The sequence below is a fragment of the Bombus bifarius genome, unplaced genomic scaffold (assembly GCF_011952205.1).
Source record: "Bombus bifarius isolate JDL3187 unplaced genomic scaffold, Bbif_JDL3187 scf7180000008148, whole genome shotgun sequence".
Lineage (NCBI taxonomy): Eukaryota > Metazoa > Arthropoda > Insecta > Hymenoptera > Apidae > Bombus > Bombus bifarius.
The window spans coordinates 929,710-954,611 of record NW_022884475.1 but is presented as its reverse complement, the minus strand read 5'-3'; the positions used below and the strand labels follow the sequence as shown (position 1 = coordinate 954,611).

At 34.4% G+C, this 24,902-nt stretch overlaps 2 protein-coding genes across 6 annotated transcripts in view; both read right to left on the bottom strand.

Moving 5' to 3' along the window:
- Positions 1-259: 259 nt before the first annotated feature.
- Positions 260-4,419, bottom strand: LOC117208634 (sorting nexin-29). Of its 3 annotated transcripts, none has more exons than XM_033449897.1 (12): positions 4,002-4,419; positions 3,148-3,410; positions 2,546-2,847; positions 2,343-2,468; positions 2,021-2,168; positions 1,822-1,951; positions 1,496-1,737; positions 1,201-1,416; positions 971-1,127; positions 761-901; positions 510-649; positions 260-384 (listed from the first exon to the last, which is right to left on the bottom strand). In XM_033449897.1, exons 1-12 carry the CDS (start codon positions 4,002-4,004, stop codon positions 300-302), a joined length of 1,953 nt encoding a protein of 650 aa, XP_033305788.1. In that variant the 5' UTR covers positions 4,005-4,419; the 3' UTR covers positions 260-299. The 3 variants fall into 3 exon arrangements, with proteins under 3 accessions (XP_033305788.1, XP_033305786.1, XP_033305787.1); XM_033449895.1 differs by having other exon boundaries at positions 2,021-2,270; positions 4,002-4,418; XM_033449896.1 differs by lacking the exon at positions 4,002-4,419 and adding an exon at positions 3,719-3,872 and having other exon boundaries at positions 2,021-2,270.
- A 3,731-nt stretch (positions 4,420-8,150) lies between these two features.
- The window catches only part of LOC117208630 (pikachurin-like), a 264,459-nt gene continuing 247,707 nt past the window's right edge, over positions 8,151-24,902 (bottom strand). For all 3 annotated transcript variants that reach the window (XM_033449890.1, XM_033449888.1, XM_033449891.1), the window contains exons 10-15: positions 24,152-24,375; positions 17,791-18,040; positions 12,893-13,176; positions 12,158-12,403; positions 11,934-12,037; positions 8,151-10,643 (exon numbers count right to left, since the gene is read on the bottom strand). In XM_033449890.1, coding sequence (XP_033305781.1) covers positions 10,495-10,643; positions 11,934-12,037; positions 12,158-12,403; positions 12,893-13,176; positions 17,791-18,040; positions 24,152-24,375 — 1,257 coding nt within the window. In that variant the 3' untranslated portion in view covers positions 8,151-10,494. The remainder of the gene's footprint in view (positions 10,644-11,933; positions 12,038-12,157; positions 12,404-12,892; positions 13,177-17,790; positions 18,041-24,151; positions 24,376-24,902) is intronic.

Here is a 24,902-nt window from a genome sequence, read left to right as displayed (position 1 = left end):
ATACATACTTTTGTGTAGAAAAAAAATTAGTTTTTAATTAATTTTACTACATATTACTTTTATACATACATTGTCTATAAACAGCATATGTGTGAATGTATATTAATTATAATTGTATACATACAGACATATGCTCATATCTTCAATTGTCAACAATATATATATATATATATATATTGTATATATATATATACACATACATATATATATATATACATATATAGAACAACATAAGTATTTTATATATTAAATTAAAAAGGCTTCATGTATGTACAAATTGTCTATAAAAACGTTAATAATTATAAACCCATGTATTGAGGGGAAGAAGAAAACGTGTTTCTTGTAGAGTTATTTTTTCTCGAATCCTCAGTATTAGGGTTATCACTAAAAAAGGTAATATTTAATAAGATCAGGATATTGAAAATACTTTTTTATAGATTTTTGAAATTTTAGAATCGCTTGTCTATTATATTATATTAATATTAAATTAGTATTGTGAGATAAATTACCCAAAGAAAGGCATTAGGGATATAAGCGTTTGTCTACTTGGTCTAGAAGCAAATGCTGGAGAGCATTGCGCCAATCTTCCAACAATTCGTCTTAACCATTGTTGCAATTTTTGTCGTCGTTCTTCTACAAATTTAGCATCCTAGATAAAAATGAATAAAAATGAACTTCGGATATTTCCTGTAATATTGTATACTATTCTTTCGTAAGATATTTTCTATAATATATTCTTTAGTATACTTCTGTAATGTACCTTATTTCCTATTGTCTTCTTTGGCGGGAATTCAAAAGTAGTAACAATTGCATCATGTTTTTTTAATTCTCTATAAAGTGCATGAAATTGCGCATATCGTCTATATATATTCCATTCAGTATCCCTAATACGTACGTATATCTGTAATAATTAATAAACTTAGATATATTTAACAATAATTTTATTGTAATTTATATCTATTTTACATACCTGATAAACATGATGTATATCAGAAGACTGTCCAGTAAGGAACGCAGATGGAATCCATATATGTATGAGACATGGTGGTTCTAATGGTAAGTCGTCTTCATTTATAGGGCCACGAAGGCACTCTAATTCAGCTTGTAACAACTTAACTAATCTCTCCCTGGAAATTTCCCGAACATTAATATAAAATATAGGTATTGTTACTGTTAAATATAGATATGTAATAATTTTACCTGTCATTTAATTGTAAAGTTAATCTAGCATTAAATTCCATTAATTCTGCATGCATATCTGCAACTTGAATTAATTTTTCTTCATATTGTTGAGCTTCATAATGATAATCTAATGATGGATCTTCTTCGGAAACTGTAGTAGAATCCGAATCTCTTCTCAACATTTGTACTGCCGTTACATATTTACGTAATTGTTGTCTTAATAATTCATTTTCTCTATTAAATCATAATTATATTAAAGTATAAGTTATTTCTATGCCTTATAAGATAAGGTGTATTATATTGCGAATTTTACCTATTTAATGCTTGTATTTGTAATTCGTGTCTTTCAAGATAATTTTGATGTTGTCTTTGTAAACGAGCAAGCTGTAATCTACTAGTCATAGCGTCTTCTTTAGCTTGCTCTAACATTTCAGTCATAGCTAATAGTCTTACTCGTAACACTTCAATATCTGCACTATCAGCATCTGTATGAATATCTAAATCTGCAAATGGTTCCGTAGCTTCTACTGCAGGTTCTGCTACTTCAGATGAATCCTAAATAACAAGAAAATATAAAATGGATGAAAAACATTAAATTAAAAGATATAAAAATATGGAAGAGATGCATTTTATACATACGTCTAAGTAGCTTGGTAATGCTATCAACATGTCATCTAACGTTTGATCTAAAGGAGATACAGGAACTAGCCCACCCATACTTCCGGAATTTGTAACTGGTGTTAATACTTTTTCTTCTTCAAAGGTTTCACTAAAAATATTCAAAAATTTTATTATTTAATATGTCAATATTAAAATGTGAAATAGCAGATGCATTTACCTGTTTTCCCAGTCAGAAATTTCTTTATTGACTATTGTAGTAACATTATGTGTTTCTGGTTGAGATTGTGAAATTGTCGAACTAGGTGATGTAGAAGCTTTTGTTGATGTTACTGTAGGAGAATTGAGACAAGTTGGAGGTGCACTAACTGAAATGGAAGCTTCTGTATTTTCTTGTTCATCATTTTCGTTATCGAAAGAAATTATATGGGTTGGCACTTTTTTCCTTTGTCTCTGTTTTGAAGTAGGTCCTAATCGCGATATTAATTATATTCGTATAAAATTATATGTAATCTTATGCACTTGAAATGAAAAGCAATTACCTGGTATAGTAGATGATATAATGGGTTCAGATAATGAAATCTTTTGTTTTTCCATTTCTTTGCTTTTTGAATTATTATCTAATTCTTCATTATCTATCCTAATTGCAAATAAGATACTACCAAGTCCTAATAGTTAAAATGATATTTAATTATCTTATATAAATAAGTTGATATGATACAAAATTGAATGAATGTTATTATACCTGCTGCTACATCTGGTAATATAGCACTTCGTTCCTGGTCAAGTAAAAATGCCCAGTCTTCATAAAACGAAGATAGTATCGTGGGGTCAAGTATAGCATGTAAATGACGCTCTAAAGAACGTTCATTTAAAACAGCTCTGAGCCATGCTCTACCCCTACCATAATCAGTGTGAACTTTTTTTAATACACTAAAACGTTCTTGTTCATGCCATGTTAATTGTTCCTTTATACATGGCCAAAAAGCCATATCTGATGTACTACATGATTTTGTATTACCACCAGATACTATGTCTGAGACATGCCTATAAAGATATAAATAACATAAATTAATGTAATAGAATATATCTTTAGTTATTACTCATCACATAGCATTATCTTATAAACATACATCCGTGTAGTCATATTTGAGATGATAAGAAGTACAAAAAAGGGAAAGTAGATGACTATATGCATAATATCAATATATATCAATCTTATCTTAAACAGACAAGGTAAACAAATGTCATTGTTTTTGTAGAAGTTTCCATAATATATATCTTATAAGAAATACTGATGAAATAAATGGCATTTTAATTTATATATGCAATTATTTAGTTTATTACCTTAAAGCTGAATTAATTTTTTCAATGCATTTTGTACGTAATCCATGACTAAAAATTGATTCAAATATGTGACATAGCTGTGTAACACATATATCAGATTCAGTTGCTAATTCAGTACGCCCACCAAATCTAACATGACACTTTTTTGCAGCAGCTAATAAATTTTCCAATAGTTTCTGTCTCTCTGTTGCATGGTCATAACTTTGATTAGAATCAATTACATTATGTGTGCTTGGCACTATCGCTGACATTATACGTAAAGCCTAGAACATATAAGCCCAAGATATATGAAACACAGATATAAAACATAATCACATGCATTATTCTTTATTTAAAACCTAATGCTACACGAAATTATGTAAGAAATTTATATACTATCGTAAAAAAGCATAAAAGAAAAACATAGAAATTTTTGTTCATTAATACATTTCCTAAATGTTTAAAGTTTTTGCAAAGTTAAAATACAATGACTAAAGTATTTTTTGATATTTTTGTCCTTGTATCAGATACATGATGATAACATGAATTACGTATTATATAAATTAAAGGAATACATTTTTAGGACAATTACACTTTTTATATGTATAACTCATTTTTCATTTAAATACACGCATTCATTTAAATATACTGTTTAAGTAGAATATGCCACAGATATAAGCGCAATTTCTATTGTTCATTCCAGTACACAAAAGAAAGTTTACAGGTGTTTTCAACAAGTAGTACAATGTTTAATCGTTAATTATGTTAATTGGAAGCATGTGTCGTATCACGAGATGCTTATTAATTTGTGAAAACAATGTTGACAGTATATAATTCAACGATAATGCGATGATGTATAAAAAATAAATACATACCATGAGTATCAATCACTGAAGATCACGTTAATTTCCTTTCAAATTGTAATTCGTTATTAAAAAGAGTTGTACAAAAAGTGTACATAAATATACAATCACTTCTAGGAATTATTATATACAGGACTTGTCAAAGAGTACTACGACGTAACTATCTCATGACGATAAGCAGAAGATTTAATTTTTCTAGTGAGTAATATATAAATTTTTGTGGCAGGAAAACTGTAGGGGCGGAAACAGTCCCCTCATCTTTGCTCTTTTTCCTTGAACACAGATGTGTCATGTGAATTAGGTGGTATATATAAAATAGGCATAGAAAAAGTGACTCCGTTTGTCGAGCATTTTAGTATAGTACGTTGATCTCCTATACCCTGAGTATAGTAGTTCTATAGTATTCTTATCAGTTATGATCTTGACATATTTAAGAATCTATCTTATCTATTTAAGAATCTGCTTCTATTATTTACACAATGATTGGTATAGTAACTACAATTTCGTAGTTGTAATGTTTAAAAGTATATAAAATGTCACTAATTTGTTCGACATAAAACTATAGTAGCAAATATAACGATTATTTAGTGTCCTGTATCTTGGCAATAATGAATATTATTTTAAATTGATGAGTATAGAGATTGTCTTCTTTTTAACTTGGTAGCACTGATTTCTTTATGTATGCCATAGTATATATTTTAGATACGTACGAGCATTACTATTTTAGATATAAGTCATGGTCAAAGTAAGTCCGATACGTAATTGATAGGATTCTCGTCTCGATGTAAATATAATCTATGGATGATTGTAAATATAACTTGGTCAATTCTTTACAGAGTTTGCGCGATTTATAAGATATTAGTTATGCGGTCATAGTAAGAGGTACTAAACAAGTGTATAAATAATAGTGAAACAATTACAGCGCAGTAGAATGTATAATAATACATATCATATATTGTCAGAACAATTTAGATAAGAACGTTTATAGATAATTCCAAAATTCATAATCTTTGAAATTGAATTCGCGGCTATTTTAGCGCGCTTAGATTCTGCGCAGTGTGAATTAAGGAAGGCGCTAAATTTAACATTAATTAAAAAGAATTTTAAATACATGTTGCATATATAAGTAAAAAATTCATAATTATGTACTTTATTAATTGTTAACATTTAAGAAGAAAGAGATCAGTATAAAATCAACCAAATATTTAAATAATTACGTTTGACATTTTATATTTTAAGGAAAAGAGAAGGATTTTAAGAGGGAAATAAATCTCTGATTTATAAAATCTCTTTTTTATTGATGCTTCGACAACATGGGCTGAGACACACACATTTGCTCATATGAATTTATACCACTGCGTGTTCCAACATATACATACACAATTCGTTAAATTATTGCATCGCGCTGCACTAGATGTAATAAGTAAATTAACTTAGAATCGTGTGTTTCATATTGTTTGATTATTATTTAAGAAAATGTTAATTGTATAGAAGACGGTCCGATAATTTAAGTTGACAAGTTAAGCGATAATTTGCAAATTTTTGATAAAACTATCGCATTTTTATTTATATCTTATCTTGATAAAAAAATATTATTTTTATACCAAAGAAAAAGAAATGTTTTCATAATAAAGGCAATAACTTAGCTTTTTATGACAAAATCTATTTTAGAGGAAATTCGTCTGTTTTTTAGTAGACAAATTTAAACAATATGAATCATTATAAGTTAACCATAAAAGATATGTTTTGGCGATAATTTGTACGATTCGGTAATAAGATAAAGCAACAATTTTTTCTTGAGAAAATACAACGATGGAAAAAGGTCGTAATAAACTTAAGTATACAAGAGTTACGATAGCACGATTCTAATGAAGTGTTCCTCTGTGCATAATTGCGTGATACCTGCAGATTCGATAAGCTCCTTCGCACCATTTATCATCATTGAACTTGATCTACACGAATAGTAATTTTATCCAAAGTGAGAGAGCGAGAGAATTGTTTCGTTTTTTTTTAAATTTTCGATATCAAACTTCTCGTTTGTGATGTGTGCTCGTTTTTTTTCTTCTTTTTCTTTTTTGTCTTTCTTTTATATCGTTTTGTTTCTTTTTTTTTTTTGCAGCATCGAAATATGAAAAATTCATTTTCGACCATTCTATATGCATACATACATGCATACACACACTTACATATATGTATATACATATATATTTGAGGAGATCCACATGGGTCGCAAGAATAGGTTGACAGGATAGACTCTTCTAATAGACTTTGCAGACGGACATAATAGAAATATTTAATATATAGCATCATATATTAATATAATATTTAGTAATAATATAATATCTATTATATATTAATATGTATGATATTTTTTTGTTTGTTTTTAATAATAGCGTCCTTTCTCTTCTCGCTTTGTCTGAGGTGTGATATCCAGCGATTTTCTAATTTTCCTTACATTCAAATTCAGTACACGATGTAAGTACGATTTCGCTTCAGCCTTATTCGGATACTAATCCTCATTGAATTTATCAGGCATTTTGTACGACCTGTTGACTTATACAACCATCGTCTGGTCGTTTCACAACGTATGCGTATTCTACCATAGAAACAAATATACACGATTTCTTCCGAAATGCTTCTAATCGAAGATAAAAATGAACGATTTTCATGTCCGATCTTAAATAAAAAGTACCTAAAGTTTACGTAATAAATTCTTACGATCAGTTTATGCATTTCTTCGATAAATTAAACGTGGGGTAGATGTTGTATGAAGGAGAAGCAGTGAATATCATAAGAAAGCATGTTTACTTCTTCTTTGATTCTTCAGAAGGATTAACGAGAATCGAAGAATTCATAGGATCGAAAGACAATGATTCATAATTTCGGTAAAGTCATTTAAGAAATTTACTAACGTTGAATATATAAATATTTCGGAGAAAACACCATTCACATAAACTTTTCTGTTTCTAGTCATCAGATTGTTTCACAAAAATCGGAACAATTTAATTTAAGATTAAACAGATTCTATTTTAAAGGTAAGTGGTAAATGCGATATATTCACTGAAAGTTTCGTTCGTTAGACACGAGTTTGGGATATCAAACGTCATGAAACAATTTGATATATCCACCCAACGTACAAGAAATAGAAACGTTTAATGTGCCACAATTTATTTAATCGATATAAGTAAAATGTTCCGAGAGATTTATTCGACGAACTAAGCGATTCCCTTAATCGTTTAATTATACTAACAAAAATCAATGTTTGACGCGCACGATGCTCGCGAATGAGGAGATCTAAAATGATGACGATGATCGTCGATAAATAAAAGATATGCACGGCTACACGCTAATAGCGAAAAATTGTCCAGGAACCTTGTTTCAAGCGCGAATACAGGAGAAAATTGAAACGCACGATATACAAATGAAACGCGTGGAACAAGTGAAATTTTTCTACGCGCGATGAAAAAGAAGCTTATTCAGTGTCGCGAGATTTTTGTACAAAAATGCTTCGCTGTTCCAGCGAAACTATCTCCACGAACAAAGTTTATACAAGCATATTACGAAGCTTGGAGAATCGTTCAGAGATTGATACACACACACACATTGACCTTGTTAAAAATTGTGCTGAGAAATGATAGGATGGAAGGGAATAAAGGAGGAGGGAAGGAAGGAAGGAAGGAAGGAAGGAGGCAAGAAAGGGCGTAGAAAGGAAATGAAGTAAAAGTATGTCTCCGAAAGATCGGAGTTTTAAAATATTTTCATCTCGTGCGTGACTTCACATCGCTAGACTTCACTCGCCAATAATCGTTTATTATTATAGTATTATACTTGCCTACGTAACTACCATTCATCTTTGATATTCTTTTTTCCCTATTCCACTTCTTCATTTATATAATTTCAAGAAAATAACATTCGTACAAAATTGACTACAGCCGATTGCTTTTACATGATGTGTACGAGTTCGATCGTTCGAAGTTTTCAAATCATTCCCGTGCAAAACGGAGAAATCAAAGTGTATATATCCATCTATCCCCCTAACCGTTGTTCATTATTATTCTTCTTCCGTACCCGCGTTCTCGTTAAGATATGACATGTATACGTATTGACCTGACCGATAGATTCCGACCGGTTCCTTTCTTTTAACCCATTCGACATTTTTACTCATTTATCGATATTTTCAAAGTATAGCTAGAAATCATTTTGTCGATATACGTACAGGTAGACCTCTAAGTGAAACGTTATTACGTGTTCACGAAGATAAAGTATAGTTTTGCGAACTGTTACACAGTCTGTCAAATCGATTTGGACGAATTCGCGTAAAACGAAGTTGCAATAAAGTTTTACTGCCTTTTTGCAACTACTATGTAGTATAACGGAACATTGAATCGGTTGATAGGAATGCCAAACCAGGCTTTAGAACTTTGTTTCGTATAATCTGTAAAGTTACGTAACTATCGATGAAACAACTTTTTTTCCTGAGGTTTAGTGCCGGAAAGTGCTCGTCTCTTTCGATACGCATTTATTCCAATTTCTATTCCATTCGTGAAGTTATTCTTTTTTGAATTGTTTATGGTTCTACCCATATCGTAGTCCTCGGAATACTTTCGGCTTATTTCTTTTATCATTTTAACTCTATCGTTTCCTTTCAATTTACCACGTCGAAGGGGTTAACATGTATATCAGATCCGTTCGTTCAGGGTCGCTTGGAAAAGTCTTATTGAATTAAGAAAATATGCGGGGACATCTTCGTAATTAAGTCGCTACTTTTTTTATACAGATATTTAACCGGTAGAACGTGCAGCTCGGTGCTTCTTAAGTGGAAACGTCGAGGAGCGTACACTGCCAGCTACGGAAGTACCTTACGAAGCATTAGTGGTTCTTGTAAAACACGGACGCGCAGATCCTCTGCACGCACGATGCCGATCCTCTTCATCTCGCGTGCATGTCGAGCGGACGCAAAAGCAACGAGAACTTTGAAAAATTGCCGGTTATACATAGGGAAAATATTTGTACGTTCCAAAATTGCGATTCCGCTGTCATATTTATTTTTCAAAGAAATATTTCGAATAGATTAATATTCCATCCATCGATAGAATTTCAAATTTAAAATATTCATCTTAAATATGTAAGATCTTATTAATTTCGAGTAAATTAACGAAGCCTGAACAATGGAAGTATCATATTTTCATTTTTAAGAGGAAAAATAATTTCTCCATGTACAACGTTCGATTTTCCCCAGAAATTCTATTTGCTTTTGCATCGTTGTTAAAGGTGTTAATTGCTTTTGGTCCTTCTTGTACCTTTCGTAATTGATTTAACGTTCTGTTCTGAATCTAATCCTCCCTATCGAGTGTTCGAGGCGTGCTCGCTCGAACGAGAAACAAAATGATCGCTACATATCGGTTGTCGCGTGTCGTGCGGTCACCAAAGAAAAGATATCGTGAGAAATCTTAGACGATGATCCAAGAGGTGTGGCGTGAACTGGTTGGACGTATTTAAGGTGCCTCGAGGTGTTCGATTACTTGATTGATTGAAACTGACAATGCCTCGCAATTAAAAGATTTCACGTGACATCCGGTCGGAGAGCTTAATAAAAATTGACGCGAAGGGGTTATGCTTCTTGTTTTTCTCTTTCTCATCTTTTTCTACGTACTTTAATCTTATTAGGCCATAAAGCCGTCTTCGTGACGCGCTCTATCAAGTTCTTAATCCGGCCGGAGACAATCGTAGTTGTGACTAGACGCACATTCCTTACGTAACAACTTCCGTCCAAACGCGCGATAGGAACGACGATTCGCAGGAACTCATATCGGGGAGATTCGACAATGTTCTTTAACATCGTTCGACTCGCGTTTTGGATCCGTGTAGTTCGCGCGTGCAACGCAACGCATTCAAACGCAACACTATACTAAAGGTAGGACAAGTTAGAGTTTTTTTTATTTATTTTTTCCTTATCATCGAATATCGGAGGTTTCGATATCGTCTTGAGATCGAGTAACCCACGAGACACGAAGATGTGTGCAGACAGGAAGTTGTCACCGAACGGAAATATATCTTGAGGCGACTGACAGATTTCCAAATATCTTTCATTAATATTTACAGTAAGCTGTCTACTTTTTCGACGGTCTCACACGACGTAGTCTTTCTCTTTCTTTCTCTATTTTATTTTCTTCCTCTTTTCATGTGTATTTTATTTTTAGTTAGCCTTCTCTTTTTTTTCTTTTTCTTTTTCTTTTCTGTTACCTTATTATTCTCTTCGGGAGAATTTCGTCGTTGATGAGTCTGTACAAAAATGATGAACCGTGTGATCGGTGTGTATAAATCGTTTTCCACGTCGAAACGTGGTTCAGCGTTCAAGGCGTCTCAAGGCGGCCGCGATTCACCTTAAACGCTGTTGCAACGACGTCGATCTCTGGCTTGGCCAGCGTTATTCATCGCATTTTCATATTCTAAGCGTTGGTCCACGCGGACCTAACCATCTAACGTCGGACGGCATGGATATCTTTCAGGGGATACACGAGTGTGTGTTGGTGGCTTGTCCTGGCGACGATAGCGCTACGGAGAAGTCTGAGTCGAGGACCAGGTCGCTGATGCAACCAACAATACCCTTCGTGTATTTTCCTCCCGTTGTCCTCACGATATCCGGTGCTCCACCTATCAAACATTCGCAGTTTTTATATTTTTATCATATTGTATTTTCAGTAACATTAGCGCATAAGAAAGTCAAGTAACTTTATTACCAATGACAAATTAACTGGAAGAAGTAGTGCACAAAAAATTATATTACTTTATTTCATTACATTTACGTTATATACTAATTAATTTTAAATTAATCGAAATAAATGGTTTATTTTATGTAATAAATTTCTCGAATCGAAAGAAAGACATGATTTTGTCATCCTCTCTTCGAATTCTCTTTTCTTTTGTAATTAATTAAAATAAGTTTTACAACTAATAAAAAGTAAAAGTAAATATAAAAGTAAATATAAGTAAAAAGTAAAGCGCCAATAAAATAGTGCAATAATTGGATGTTAAAGGTTTGTGAAAGTCAAGTTTTATGATACACACGAGCTATGAATTTTTCAAGTTTTGACACGAAGTTTCCATGCTCCGTTGTTAATGCGATGAAACATGGTAAACACGGTACATTCGACGAATTAAGATGCGCTCCCATAAATTTTCAGAGAGTGGAGCAATGTATCAAGCTGTTTCTTTACGAGTTCAACAGCTTAGCGGAAGTTACCGAGAATACATAACGCGCTCCCGAGGATGACCCACTTGGTAATTTCTGTAATAACTCAAAGACAGCTAAACTCGAATGTATAAGTCGCTTCTACTGGAACTTTTGAGTAGTTAATCTTCGATGCTTATGATTTTCACACGGAAATATGAGTCCGAACCACAAAATGCTTCTCCTCTAACTTTCCTCTACGATATTCCGCTGTTTTGCAATCGCAAAGCGTTTCACAACACGAGAAACCTCTTAACCTTTTAAATGAGATCGTTACATACTTTGAATCGAGACAACTGCAATAAAAGTGGATTTAGTTTTTAAGAATTATTTAAAAAGGAATAAAAGCCTGAAAAGAATCTTCGTCACTTTAATTGTTTACAAAAATACGATATATCTTTTGCAAAATTTGTCGTTTATTCAAATTTTCAAAACGTAGAAATTTCAAATTCAAAAAAGTTATCGGTTCTAAATTAATCGAAAGAATCGTTTCATTGTTCAAATTTGTTAAGTCATCTTATCGAACTAACACGTTTAAAACATACACAACATCCAAAATATACATATAATATTCTTTGTAATATTTAATGGATAAAATAAATCTCTGTCTAAACTGTATCCCTTTAGTCAACATATTCATGAGAATATAATTTTAAACTTATGTAGTAGAGGCACTAAGTCACAATTTATTTCCATCGAAATACTTGACTTACCGACGTAAAGACCCGTGTCAGTGTTCAGCTGTCTGAGCTGTCCAGGCGATGACGCGGATACTCCGGTTCCGCTATCGACGACCAGCGACGCCCACTGTTCGTTCCTGAAGAAACATCAGTCAATTTCAGAACATTGAAACTCGATTAGGAAGTTTCCGTCGTATTAAAAACTCCGTTGATACATGGTTAACGACCAGGGAAAAGGAACTTTCTAACAGCGTTACCTGACTGCCCGGACCCGGTGCCATAGATCATCGTCCAGTCTCGTTAAGTTGTATCGTAGAACAGCCTCACCGGAGCCAAGATTATAGGCTAAAGACAGATAACCATGATCCAAGCCGAGAGCAAGAAAATCGTCGTTCTCGTCCCTTTGTTCTTGCGGATCTGCTTGGCGCCCGCTCCATAGCAACAACCCACTACTGCTACTCGCTCTGAATCTCATATTAATGTCCACCCTGTAGCTTATTATCCTGCGACAAACGGATTTCTTCGATTAAGAAGGATAGAGGTGTGTTTTTTTTCTTTAAACGGTAAAAGCGATCGTCTATCATGAGATCGCACGGCAGCTGCTTTGAGGATTGAGCAAGAGAGATCAAAATGGAGGTCACATTGAGTTAGGAAGCTTCTTAACGCGTTAAACGCGACTGGTGGTTATTGGTGACCTACGTTACTAAATATCTTAGAACCATTTAAAATGAGATCAATTTTGTGGACTAAACAATTTTCAATGGTTTAGATGATATAGATAACATCATGAAAAAATCATCATGGTATTATTTTAATATTATATACGTAATTTATTAAAATATTACGTAATATTTTACGAGAATGAAACATTATGGTGTAGTATTATGTGTATATTTCGATATATCGTGGCGCAATACAGATATAAATGACAGCGAGAAAGATCGCAAGGGAAATGGTTAAGGTTTAGTTTCGTAACTTTTAAATTTCCATACCTTTTCATCGTGTCAGCGTCATTGTAATGAAGGTAGCTCTCGCTACCGGAGAAACTAGGCACGGATCTCTCGTATCGCGTCCCACTATTCGGTTTCACCAGAGAGCTGTCCAGAATCGTGTTGTCGTCCGGTGCAGGACACGGATGCGGCATGCCAGGTCGACAACGACACGTGAATCGGTCCCGGAGCGGACGACACTCTGCATCTCCGCAGGGCCTCGCCTCGCACGCGTGTCCACAATTCCCGACGTTCACTCCGCCCAGTGCCTCGGCGAGAATTCCAATCTGTGCAACGTAATCGCTTTGTTAATAACGATTAACACATCCGCGGCACCTTGTTGCGATAAATGATCGTCTGAACGCGAATAAACCGTTGTCAGGCCACATTGTTTGCGGAATTATTGACTTATACTATTCGAAGGAAAGACGAGACTGTCTTAGATCGGTCTGACAAGTTCCGTAATATAATGTTGCATGTTTACAGATTTATTTGTGGCTGATTGAAATTTAATGTTAACTTATCGTTCGTTTTCTACATGGAGAGAGGAAGACGAATGAAAATTGTAAATTCACATTGATTGTAATTCTAGAAGTATTTTGTCTTATTTGAAGTGTAATCGGTATATCTTTAGAAAATTAGGGAGATTTAAAAGTTTGCTATAAAATTGCTTAAAGGTGTATTGATATATTTAAACCAAATATTTAACTTCTTATATTATACACCAGTGTATTTTGTCTCATTTTATTCTATCCGTTTGAATAAAAAATATTTCGATTTAAAGATTACCATTGACAAATAACCGACAGGTATTAGCTAAAATATTTTTTACAAACGAGTTAAATCAGTCTAGATCGGGTAATGAAATTACAACGATCTATTTAGAACTGCTCTTAGTTTTTCAGGTTAAGCTAATTTTACCTTAGAATATTTTTATTATTCAATGCAAAAATCACTTTGAAAGGTACAAATATTTTATAGCGTCCTGCTTATTAACTTTTTAGTTTCAAGGAATTAACAAATTCTATCTATAAATAAGAATCGCGTTGGTTGTATAGACAGACCTATACTCCATTTATTCTACTTTCCCGACAATTTCTGGCTTGCACTATGAGAATTTCTAGCTTTTGCTACTTATCTAATCAGTTAGACCATGCTACTTCGTCGCTGAATCAGCATTGTCCTGGATCTCTGGCAAGTCTGGCCAAATCCCAGTTTCTCTACTTGTCCGATACAACTGACCGTACTACTTGTTCAACAATAAGCAGCTTTGACAGTATTCAATTATATTTCTTAGTTATGCCGATTGTATAACCACTTAAGGATACTTCAACCGAATAATAATATACTCTAGTGGTTCTATTTAACAGACCGCTAATTATCGATAATTATCCGTACAAAAACGATGCTCGTGATTTCGTTTCAATTAGACATAAAGTTTTGAAGGAAGTAGTTGCAGTTTCGTGTTTGATTCAACGTTGTGGCAGCTATATCCGTGAATTTATAAGTAGACGATAATCCTTTCGTGATAAAGGCAAACGCGAGTAGACGAATGTAATAAAAGAGCAAGCTGCACCAGGTTGGATTTAATTCTCCTAAAGTCGCCCAGGGAAAGAACGAAAACATACAATGCGTGCATTCATACAGTTTAACGCCGTACTAATATCTATACCTGGTCGTTAATAATAATTCTCTATGAATGAAATCGTTAGGGACTTTAATAAATATCTGCATCCTCGTTAACTGTATTTTCTTTCATATTCTCGTTTCTCTTTGCTTTCTTTTCTATTTCTTGTATATTTTTTTTTTTATCTAAAATTGTCATTTTTAGAATTAATGTTCTATTATATTCCGCGTACCATAAAATTCTTTCCTTCTTTCTTTTCCCCTTCCTTTTTATTTCTACCATATTTTATATTTTGGAGTATTTTACATGAGGTGTTTTACGAGCTGTTGTAAAAACGAGAATGTCATTAAAAAGGTGTGTCATTAAAAATAGAGACATGAAATGTGAAGGGAAGCGATAGTGAATTTATTACCAGATAGGAAACAGGAATGAATGAACGACGTTTGCGTATCATATTGATTTCCTGAATTAGATATAATGTATTAAGTATGTCGGAGATGAAAGAACACCGGAGCCTTTGGAATTTTGGATAATCCCACAACATTGTAACCTAGAGTCTACTATAGCTGTAATTGAACAATTGTAGTTATTCAACCCGATTGTAATTGTTCGAGAGTTGTGATAATGAGCTTGGGCTCGAGGCGACAGTCAGTCGCCGAACGTAGCCGCGGTCACGGGATGAACGCTTTGCCTAACAACGGTATGGAGTAATTCTATAGCTCTCCTTAAAAGAAATATTCGTGGCGACACGCGACAGTAAACATTCCAACGGTTTCTGTCCCGTGGCTCGCCACACGCAGACCCTATTCTTCGAGTAAGATGATTGCCAGATGTCGATGCGTCTCCGCAGTACATGTTCGGCTAGCCCGAGGGCCCGTTATAAATCTTAAGGTTTAGTTAACTAAAGTCCTTCAAACAGACAAACAGTCTTTGTCCCAACTACGGGACGATAGGGGAGACATATTTTTCAACGAGCGGCGTCTCCCACTAGCAACTTTCCCTCGAGGGCGGCTAGCATCTTTTTCTAACCACCGATATGGAGATTGACCAATTAGCAGCAACGTCAATTTCCCTTACTTTCTGAACGAAGGCTTTTCTCGACGAATCCGATGATCTCGTATCCTTAGACACACCCCATTATAGTTTTCCTCTGTGGCATCATCGGGACGGGAAAGGCATTCTCGCTCGCGATCTCATCGATGAAAGGAGTAACCCTTTACGACCAGTGAATATTACGCGTCCGACTTAGATTTTGTGAGCACGTTCATCTATCATCCCGTCGACCGCGGATTCGTTATTGAACCTAGGATCATTGTCATTAGTTTCTCGAGTACCTAACTACCACGGTTACTTGTCCGGTTCTATAATAATCGTATTTGCACTAGTCAATGTCTTCTCTATTGCATAACGACAACGTGTAACCCAAACGAAGATTCGTTTCACGCCCTTAACCCTAATTCTAATGTAAACCCGACAAGTATATCAATTAAAAAATTGGTTTATTGATCAGGTTCAACAGTACATCAATGTTATTCTATACCTATGTAGTATCGTGGACAAAAAACCTAAAAGATATCGGGTAAACCATAAACAATGTCGCGAGAGCCGAGGCGTCGTCGGGTCCATCAATCGGTCCTTCAATTGAATAGTTTCGTAGAAAAGGCCTACGTGACCCTGGCCATGAGTGTTTGCGGAACACGTGCGTGGTGGGCCTAAGAAATGACAAAGGGATGCTAGAACAGTCAGTGTCAGTGGAGAAGCCAGAGAGTGTGAATCGAGAAGTCAGAGAGTGCGAGTTGCGTTGTCGAGATAGTGTTGCCAGCGTTGTCGTGAGAGTGTGGTCCGCGCGAGAGAGAGAGAAAGAGAGAGAGAGAGAGAGCGTTGAATCCGTTGTAACGAGAGTTGCGAATTAACTATTGAGTTGTCTAGATTATAGCACGTTATTGTGATTAGTTCACGTTAAACAACCATCGTTCTTCTATTTAATCAACATCTGTACAATCCATTTATTGTAAATAAATCATCATCATCAATAATAATCGAGAATAATTATATATATATTCCCGATACTACACCTATATACTATTTTATTACTAACTTTTATTCACTTTTATGAATATAATATATATTTTGCATACTCTCGACTGAATTCAATAAATTGAATATTTATTCGCTGAGTTTAGTTTTTGTAGTAAAATATCTTTCAAAAGTCTGCAAAAACCCATAAAACCTATGTGTAAACGCGCCATACACCTGTATATTAACGTTTCATCATGTACAAACACGCTATATACTTGTATATTAACGTTTCATCGTGTACGTACAAGCAATACGCTTATATATTATAACGATATCATGAAATATCATGAAATTGATATTCTATATTTTCTAATATTCTAGGTTTAATAACAATCACTGTTCAATAAATTTTAACTTGTTTCCCCGATTTTGCAGCCTTTGATAGGTGACTCTTGTAGACTTTCGAGAGCTAAACAAAAATCCGCAAACCGTTTGTTTTTCTAGAATTCATAGTCTTTGGAAAAATCAATTTTGAAAAAATCGAAAGCGGCAATTCTACTCAATGCCAAGGCAATCGCCAAATTGACTATCACTGCCGCTGCCTCGTGTTTTGTTAAAATATTTCGCTTTTATATCAGAAACAGAACACGATTCTCTAGTTTCTCTTGATACTTCCCTTAGCAGGAATTTCTGCCCTACCTGTGTATTATGTCATTTTCTCTTAAAAATGATGAATATCATTTTACTCGGGAGAGTCAGTAGAATTTTTTCGTTCCAACAGCAATTCGATAGATGTTACTATAAAGGCGCAAAACATCTCCAAGATATTCTCAACGCGAGAATTGATTGTAATTTTAATAAATATTAAAATAAAAAAAAAATCTCCAAGATTGAAAAGTTACAGCTTTTTTCAAAGTTGATTCCTTCGAAATTTATTTTTCACAGCGCTACCGTAGAAGCATAAAGCATAGCCAAAGTTGAAAACTTGCAATTTCTTTTCCAAATTTGATTTTTCGAAAATGTGGCTTTTAGGGGGAGAAACGGTTTGCAGATTCGTGTCTAACTCACGAAAGTCTGCAAAAATTGCCTATCGAAGGTTCGAAAATTGGACACGAGTCGAACAGTGAATATGTCGCTAATCACATTTATAGAGTTCGAGTTAAATCTTTAAACAGTTCGATAAATTTTCCGTGAAAATGAAATTTTTCAAATCACAGTTAATCTCCTCTTTTTGCATACGAGCAAAGTTTCTTACCTCGCGACGATTCAAGATGACCGTTTGAATGCATCCCACGAAGCTGGCGGTCGTTTTCATCTTCGGTGAGTACATGTCAGTGGATGGCGCGCCGCCCAAGTAAAGATTTAGTGGCAACGACAGTTGCGTGAAAGCTCCTGGCGCCAGGATTTCCTGCGGAGGGTCGTCCTCGACTTCGAGCGAAGCCAAACGTCCGGTTCTTGACACTCGCACCTCCACCCATTCACCCAGACGAACTGGATTCTCGCTCCTGCAATTGCGAGTCGTTAAATCTCCATTTTCTACGATTTATGATCTTACGAGTAAGATTATTACTCAGTTTAGAATTGTTGTTTATCGCTTACTGATGCTTAAGAACGTGACATGATAATTGAGGTTCTTGTCAAATAATTGGCAATATGAATAAGAATTGGAGTATCATCGGTATCTTCGAAAAATTGTACTAACTTTAGGTAATTTTCTCAACGTCTTCGAAAATTCCCGTTAAATTTTTTCTAACAACACATTCTCTCTGCTCATGATTAAGAGAAGATTAAACTCTCAATAGAGCAAGAGGGAGGATTTTCGGTTTTGTTACTGGGGATCGAAAGAAAAATCCGACGTTTCCCACGTCACTGTAATAAAACGTCGACGCAGACTATAGGAGAATCTCTGACGAGGGAAAAACTAGTCAGAATGGAGAGTTCCGCCGCCGTAATTCCGGTCAAACGTCGTGAATGCGAATGAAGTTTGCTCACGGATAATATTTCGCTGCTCGAAGTGAGTATACTGAGAATTAGTCAGAGTGGAAAAATCTCACGTATTGAACGGCCCCACTGAGCCAAATGATGGGTAACTTTCCTCTCGAGGAGAAAGAGTCAAATGTTGCGTGGCCACTTAACAGCCAAAAGAATCGTGTACTCGTAGATATCGAGAATTCCAAAGGGCGTGGTCGATGAATAATGTGAAAGATCAACATTAGAGTGGAATTAGATTCTTGGGTAAAACTATACTTGGTATTTATATTATTTTATATTATTATTATTATATTATTATTAAATATCTATGACATTTGTAATATTTGTAATATTTTTGTAATTATAATATGAAATATATTTCTTATTTAATTTGAGTGCGACTGGGGTGTAATATAAAACGTTTGTACTGTATAGGATTTTTGAGTAAAATCATTAAGATTTATCCATTATCGATGCATCATATAATAATTTAGTCATATAAGTTTGCCAATGAATGCTATATTTTTTAATTAATTCGCATGTACTTTGTAAATAGTACAAAAAACTTCTAAAGCAAAGAAACAATTTTATTACTATTTTTTGAATAAATTGTAGTAGGACGATTTCCATTGTTATTGTATTATCGTTATTTCAAAAGACATCTTTAATACTGTAATATGTATTGAATATTCGTATTTGTTACTTAATTCAGACATAGCCGGCTAATAATGCGAAAAGCTCGTCATTATGTACAAATTTCCAATAAAGGTAAACTTGAGAATGGTGCTACAACGATATGGTTTATTATTGTATTATTGGCATTTTGAATGATTCTTTTAATTCGTGATATTCTTATTAAATATATGTATTCGTTAATTAGTTCGGGCATAACCGACGAATAATACGAAAAGACATTCATTAGACGTGATTTCGGATAGATCCGAGTTTGACAATAATATTACAATGATCTCCATTATCACTGCGTTTCACTGGTGCATATTACACGATATTCTGATTGTACTGGCTTCTATGAATTAACTTGTTAAATCAATTCAGGCGTGGCCGACGAATAAAGCGAAGGTCTACAATAATGTACAAAGTTCTTGGATCAAGCTAATTTCGAGAATAATATTACAATGCTTTGCATATTATTGCATTACTGCCGCTTTATACGATGCATTTAATAATATTTATATTTGCTATCGAATATTTACGCTTGCTAATTAATTCGATCTACATAAACAAGTTTGTGTATATCATTAAAAGAGAAAAATTTCGCGATATATTGATAAACATCGTCCATCGCCTGCATCTCGTATAAATATTAATAAACGATATGTCTGAACTACTTTGTACAGCAGCCTTTGAGGGTGCCCGAACACTTGTAAAAACCTTTCATGAATATATCACGTGTGTCATGTAATATTTTGGAATTTCATTAGCTATAACGAGACCTGACGGTTACGATTATATTGATAAAGTGGAAACATCTGAAAACGTATATGAAGGCTGTAAGATATTTAGCATGAGATCTATCCCTCAGAGATCACAAAAGTTTCTTAATAGTCCAATACATTGTATTCAGCATATAATCCATTACTCATTACATTAAGCATATAATAATGTAATGGTCCCATCGGAAATATTAACGTTTATTAATACAATCGATATTAGAAATACTATAAGTATACTAATTATAAAACGCGATATACTAAATAATTTTTTACTTTCTTTTCTTCCTTTTATTTTTCTTGACTTTTGTCAATCACTGTACATCCACGAAGGAGAAATTCACGCGTCTGTGGGAATTTTCCCTCAACTCTTACGCTATTACGAGATCTTTCGTCGTCATATGCGGGTTACCGTCATATCGGTTAATATCGAGAGCGTGGATGGATTTCGATTACAGCACACGCAAGGGTGGAAATAATGGCGGCTCGGTGGTTGGTTGACTATCTAACACGACGAATACGAATGAAGTTTACCTACGGATATTATTTCGTCCAGACGAACTGCCGCCAGAAGATCGACACGAAATAAAAAGGCTATTTATCGAAGAGTTTCATAAAGCGGGCAAACACGGTTTCGTTTGCTTCCGTATGTAAAATAGAGCCATGTTTGATTTTCGCGAAATCAATGTAAAAACACGCTCGAGTCATGACGAGTTTAAATGGATCGGGATTAATTAACGGGAAATATTTTTGCGTCGTGCAGAATCGTGTTTCCCGTAGATTTGCCACCGCCATTGCGACAAGGAACTTAATCAATGTCCTGTCGTTATAAATTGTAACTTAATTGTCGAAATGTTTGTGCCAATACGGTCTACCGTGTTTGTTAACGTATTATATTATCGATTCGAGTACTCGTTCGATTGGCTATTATGCGGGAAGTGATTTTTATTAGAGTAATTCTGTTGCTGAGGAGTAATTTTTAGCTTTCCCCCGTTCGTCGTTTATTGTATACGAAAATTAAAATTTTTATTTCTTTCATTTATTGTGTCAGTCCAATAATCACCAATATCGGAGTTTCTTTTCGTATGAAGTATGGTGTCATTTATATCAACTGTGATTTAAGGAAATTTACTTGATACACGTGTAGAAATCTTAGGAAAATATTTTAGAAAAACAACTGCAAGCTATGACAACGCCTATATCATGAAAAAAGATAGTATCATAAAAATACAAAGTTTTTCTACATTTAAATTCTCTAGAACCCGTTTCGATATTTTTAAAAAAATACACGTATATCTTTTGAAAAAAATGAAAGAATTTCTAAGCCGTTTCTGTATCGAAGAAATTGTTGAAAAATGGAAATGGATATAAAAATGGTTACCCAGGTTGGATTAAAAATTACATCTACCTACCCATAGAAATTCGTATCATCGTCTCGTATGGATTGCAGATTTCGAATTCCCTTAAATTTCTTACCATTTGTTATCGAACAAATTCCGTACGCTCAAAGACGCTTCATACGTATATGTACATTATCTATTGCCGCGACGAAGAAACAACAGCAAGTCGAATCAGAGAGCGGAATATTCTAAACAATTTCCCATTCAATCCCCTGATCTCGCACGGGGATTTTCCATGAGGTAAGGGTTAATCCTCGTAACGAAAGCAGCAAAAATGGTAAGCTAACTCGGACCTGATTAGAATATCTGATCCGCGAGAGGATGCGCTCGCGCGCACTGATTTTCCATCATGAATATTCAGAGGTTTAATTCGCGATGAGGCCGATCGACATCGATACATTGTTAGCCGGCGATAGGACGGATTAAACGATCGGTTCGGTTCTTTCGACACTGACGTCGAGCTTGGTTAATCGATCGCATGGCACATAAACTCGTTATACAGCGTTACAAGCGACGTAATCGAAGCGTCTCGTTTCTATTCGAAACAATGCGCGAATATGGAGAGAACTATCGCGAAAAAGACGCGAGATTCCTATTCTCTTTTACGCTTTGCAGATAAAATTGTTCTTTTGCTTTTAACCCCGCTATATTCTTTCAGCGATTCTCGACCAAATTATAACTGTTCAACGTTGGAAAATATCTTCGCATATTAGTTCGAACAAAATATGAAAAAGGTCTCATTGTTACGCATGAGTTTTCTTTTTAACTGTATGTAAAATATTTTCCGAGGACATTACGAATCCTTTTTATGCTCTAAGATGAGAGCAAGATGGAAATATATAAAAATTCGAGGATCGTGCCAGGGTTAATAGTGACTCTTCGATCCACTTTGATTAGTTGATCTCACAGAAGATTTGAAGAAGGATAAGCGGAACCTGGGAATCGAACGTCGGAGATTTTAATTGCGTTACGGTATTTGGATTGAAATGCTTGGAGAACTAGATAGAAGATTTGTTTCAGTAAGAAATAGTGAGAACGATAATGAGATCTGTGAAAAATGGTTTCAAGAGAATTTATCTGTATTTTATGTTACTGGAGATAGGATAAATAGAGAAAGGAATGTCGAATAGCGTAATATCTGCTTTTTTAAATAATGGAACTGTCTTTTTTCTCTTTTGTCATATTTCTCTTGAATAATATTACAGTATTCTTGTTCGATTTCTGTAATTAATCAATCTCTCGATACTCGTTAACTATACCTTTAAATCACAACGAAAGAAGAGAAGTGCCATTGAATGTATGTTAACAATAGAAACGAAGATAACATAAGAAATTCGAATATGTAAACATATATTTTTATTAAACAATATCGCAATATTTTGTTCGATTTCTTTAATCATTTTATTTGATATCTACTAAGAAACTTTTATTTCTGCAAATAAAGAAAAATATTATCGAACGTACGTTATCAATTGAAAAGGTAGATCGTGCCTACAAAAACCAGAGTGTCTTTCATAGAAAAGTACATATATTCTTCTTAAATAATACTACGTGTACCTCGTTAAATTTTCTTAAATTAATTAATCTTCTCGATATCTTTCAACTAATTTTAACATTTGCAGGAAAAGAAAAATATCGAACATATGTAAATGGCAGGAAAAAAGAAAATAAGACAAAGGCCTGAATTCACCAGCTCGAAAGCCTATCAAGCTGCCACTACGTCAACCACAAATCAAGTCACTGCCTTCAACAAATTAAAACACGTTTCCCCATCCAATCAAGCAGGAACGAGGCATCCATAACTGGCCGACCCACTTCCCTTTTTTTTTACCCCGTACGCTAGTTCCCGATAAAATTACAATATCCGTTCATCCGTTGATCGTTCGTTCGATGGGGAGTCAGCATGCAAACGACTCAATTAGACATGGTTCGAATTGAAAGGAGTTACGGAGGAAATTGAAAGGAACAGGATGGTCCGAGGTAGTTTTACGCGCGTACATTTATGCTCGTCCACGTGCGCAAGTCCTTGCTAATAGATTTTCTCGTAGTAACAACAAGCTTGGCAATAATCTGTTAATCCATTAATCCGTTTAAATAACGATTTCCTTACCTGGAGATTCTGTTCTGTTTTTACATCTAGTTTCATTTTTGTTACAAACAAATCGACCCAAGTAAATCCGATTTGTCTTTACTATTAGTTCTTTTTCGTAATTGTAAAATCGTAAAATTGTAAAATCATAGTTCGTTATCTATAATCCGTAACTTGACAATTTATTAATATCATCGGTGGGTAATGTCAATTTGATGATAATAATTCAATAATAAATTTGTAAATTCAATAATATTATCGATTAATAATATATTGTCAATAATATTATCAATTATAATAACTAACATTATTATTGACTAATGTAAATTTGTTAATTAGTTAAACTAATATTGTTAGTTAGTAAATTATTATGCAAGTTGGTCCAAATAATAGAATCACGAATCAGACAGTGTATTAGGATTATGAAATCTTAAATCAGCGCGAACAAGAAATTTTGGTAAAAACCTACGAGGACTGTATCGAATAATAGGAGTTCGCGTTCACGTAAATAGATTTAATCGACACAGGAGTTCAATTAATTTACTAAAATTTCATACTGACTAAATTTTCGTACATTTCCATCTTATACTGCTGCATCTAAAATGCCATTCGATTAAAGGAACTCCACGTAAACGAAGTTCCATTATAACGTACACTTGTGTCGGATGACGATTTCGTCGTTCGTGAATGGAAGAATCGACTCACCTCAAACTGGCTGGTCCTGTTCCCAGGTCAAAGGTAAACTGAACATGCCCCGACGACAAGTACAGCGCGATGAAGTCGCCAGTGGCATCGCTGTGGTGGCCATTGTAAAGTATAACTCCGTCTGCGGCAGTCGGTTTCAACGTGACAGCCAATTCCAGCCAGGATAGAGACGTGTCGGCCAATCCCGGGTAACGCAGATAAGAGGAGCCGTTGAATGACGGTACCTGCGCCCAGACAATTCATTCGAAACGGTTATTCCACGGACTCTCGGCCCTCTTTTTACTCGGACATCCTTCCCCAGGAATCTGATCCTTTCTTGTAACAGACAGAATCGTTGATCTTGTGGTAAATGAACGAGAAAGGGGGGTGAATGGTCAGGAACATGACCTCGTGACGCTTTCGTTCCACGTTTATTAGATTTAAACCGCGTTTCAGTGTTCTAATTTGTTAATGTGCGACGTAGGCATGAAGATAATGGATAGCGAGAACGTTGAGAAAACAGGCGAGATAAGAAACATGGCAGATGTAGCGGTTCGTGAAAGTATTTGAGCAGTTGTAGAAACCTTTTACGGATATATTATGTGTGTTATATGAAATATTTCAAAATTTTATTACAACCGCAATCAGAAGTTATTATAATTATGTCGATAATGTTTGAGACAAGTGTGAAAATGTATATAGAAGTTGCAATATATTTGATACAAATATGTATATATTTCAGAGATCATCAAAGTATTTAAAGGCTTAGTCG